This window comes from Sinocyclocheilus rhinocerous, unplaced genomic scaffold, assembly GCF_001515625.1.
Source record: "Sinocyclocheilus rhinocerous isolate Xijiao unplaced genomic scaffold, SAMN03320098_v1.1 scaffold759, whole genome shotgun sequence".
In the NCBI taxonomy this organism is placed as follows: domain Eukaryota; kingdom Metazoa; phylum Chordata; class Actinopteri; order Cypriniformes; family Cyprinidae; genus Sinocyclocheilus; species Sinocyclocheilus rhinocerous.
The window spans coordinates 9,089-10,694 of record NW_015665010.1 but is presented as its reverse complement, the minus strand read 5'-3'; the positions used below and the strand labels follow the sequence as shown (position 1 = coordinate 10,694).

At 36.7% G+C, this 1,606-nt stretch overlaps 1 protein-coding gene across 1 annotated transcript in view; it reads left to right on the top strand.

Moving 5' to 3' along the window:
• Positions 1-1,606, top strand: part of hnrnpr (heterogeneous nuclear ribonucleoprotein R) — an 18,532-nt gene that overhangs the window by 11,193 nt on the left and 5,733 nt on the right. The window contains exon 6 of the mRNA XM_016541864.1: positions 202-378. Coding sequence (XP_016397350.1) covers positions 202-378 — 177 coding nt within the window. The remainder of the gene's footprint in view (positions 1-201; positions 379-1,606) is intronic.

Sequence of the window (1,606 nt, the reverse complement as noted above, 5' to 3'; positions counted from 1 at the left end):
TGTGTGTGTGTGTGTGTGTGTCTGTCTGTGTGTGTGTGTGTGTGTGTGTGTGTCTGTCTGTGTGTGTGTGTGTGTGTGTGTGTGTCTGTCTGTGTGTGTGTGTGTGTGTGTGTGTGTCTGTGTGTCTGTGTCTGTGTGTGTGTGTCTGTGTGTCTGTGTCTGTGTGTGTGTGTCTGTGTGTCTGTGTGTGTGTTCCTGCAGGTGTTTGTGGGGAAGATCCCGCGGGATCTGTACGAGGACGAGCTGGTTCCTCTGTTTGAGAAGGCCGGCTCTATCTGGGATCTGAGGCTGATGATGGATCCTCTCACCGGTCAGAACCGCGGCTACGCCTTCATCACCTTCTGCAGCAAAGAAGCCGCGCAGGAAGCTGTCAAATTGGTGCGGGTCGTCCTGATCCATAATCGCTAACAATAATGAATGAAAATCAGTCTTTAGCCCCTTATACACGGTGTTATTTTAGTTATATTTATATACTATTATAGTTTTATTCATTAACTTTTGTTAGCGTAATTTCATTTAATTTTTTTTTTCAGAAAACAAGACAAAAATAACAAATTAAACCTAAATAGTAATATAGTAATAACAAAAATACCAAAAGCACATGAAAAAATAGCTATCATTTAATGAAATCAATTTCAAATATAAAATATATTTCAAAAAATTAAATATATAATAACAAAAGTTAACTCCTATGCTTAAAATAAGAAAAATATTTACCAATATGCCAATTAAGTCATAAAAAATAAACTTCATTCAGTGGGAAAACAAGCTTATTTTTCTAACCCCGTTGGCAGATATTTTTTCTTGTAATAAATATAAATTTGCTTTAAAAAAACAAGACTCATTATCTTTAGTAATTTTGCTTCTCCAGTAAATGCATCTTCATTTAAAGATGTTTAAACTGGAAAACAAGACAGAAATACGTTTGCAGTGCAGTTAGTAATTTTTGTGCTTCAACTTTCGTGCCAAGGCTTTTTTTTTTTAATTATTAGTTTTAATCAAATTTTATATTTTATTTCAGCTTTAATTCAATTTCAAGAATGTTTTTAATAATTTAAATGACAACAAAAACAGCTGAAAAAAATCAATTATCAAATTAATAAATAGCTACTTATGGGTGACCAAAGGTGAGGCTACAATTACTAGCATAAAACAGCAACTATACATGTACATGCACACACCAGGGTTCCCACGCTTCTTGAAAGTGCTTGGATTTCAGACGTATGGATTCAAGGCCTGGAAAGTACTTGAGAACAGGCATAAGTCCTTGAAAGTGCTTAAATTAACTTTTGTTTATGGGGCTATTTCAAAAATTCTCCTATATGTTCTGGCAAAGAAAACGAAACGGCACTAATGATGGGGGTGGAGATGGGGAGCGCGGAAAAAAACATTCTAATATTGTATATACAGGGATTCAAGTTTTCCGTCGCTACAACGGATTTCCGTCAATTAGAAAAAATGAGGGGAAAAGAAACATGTAGCACGTTGTTGTTGTTGTTGTTCTGCCGGCACCAGAAACCATCCCCGCCACGGCTGCAGCTTCTCACTGACAACATAACGCTCGCATCATTCACAGTCGGGTTATTAGCAGAGAACACAGAGCAGG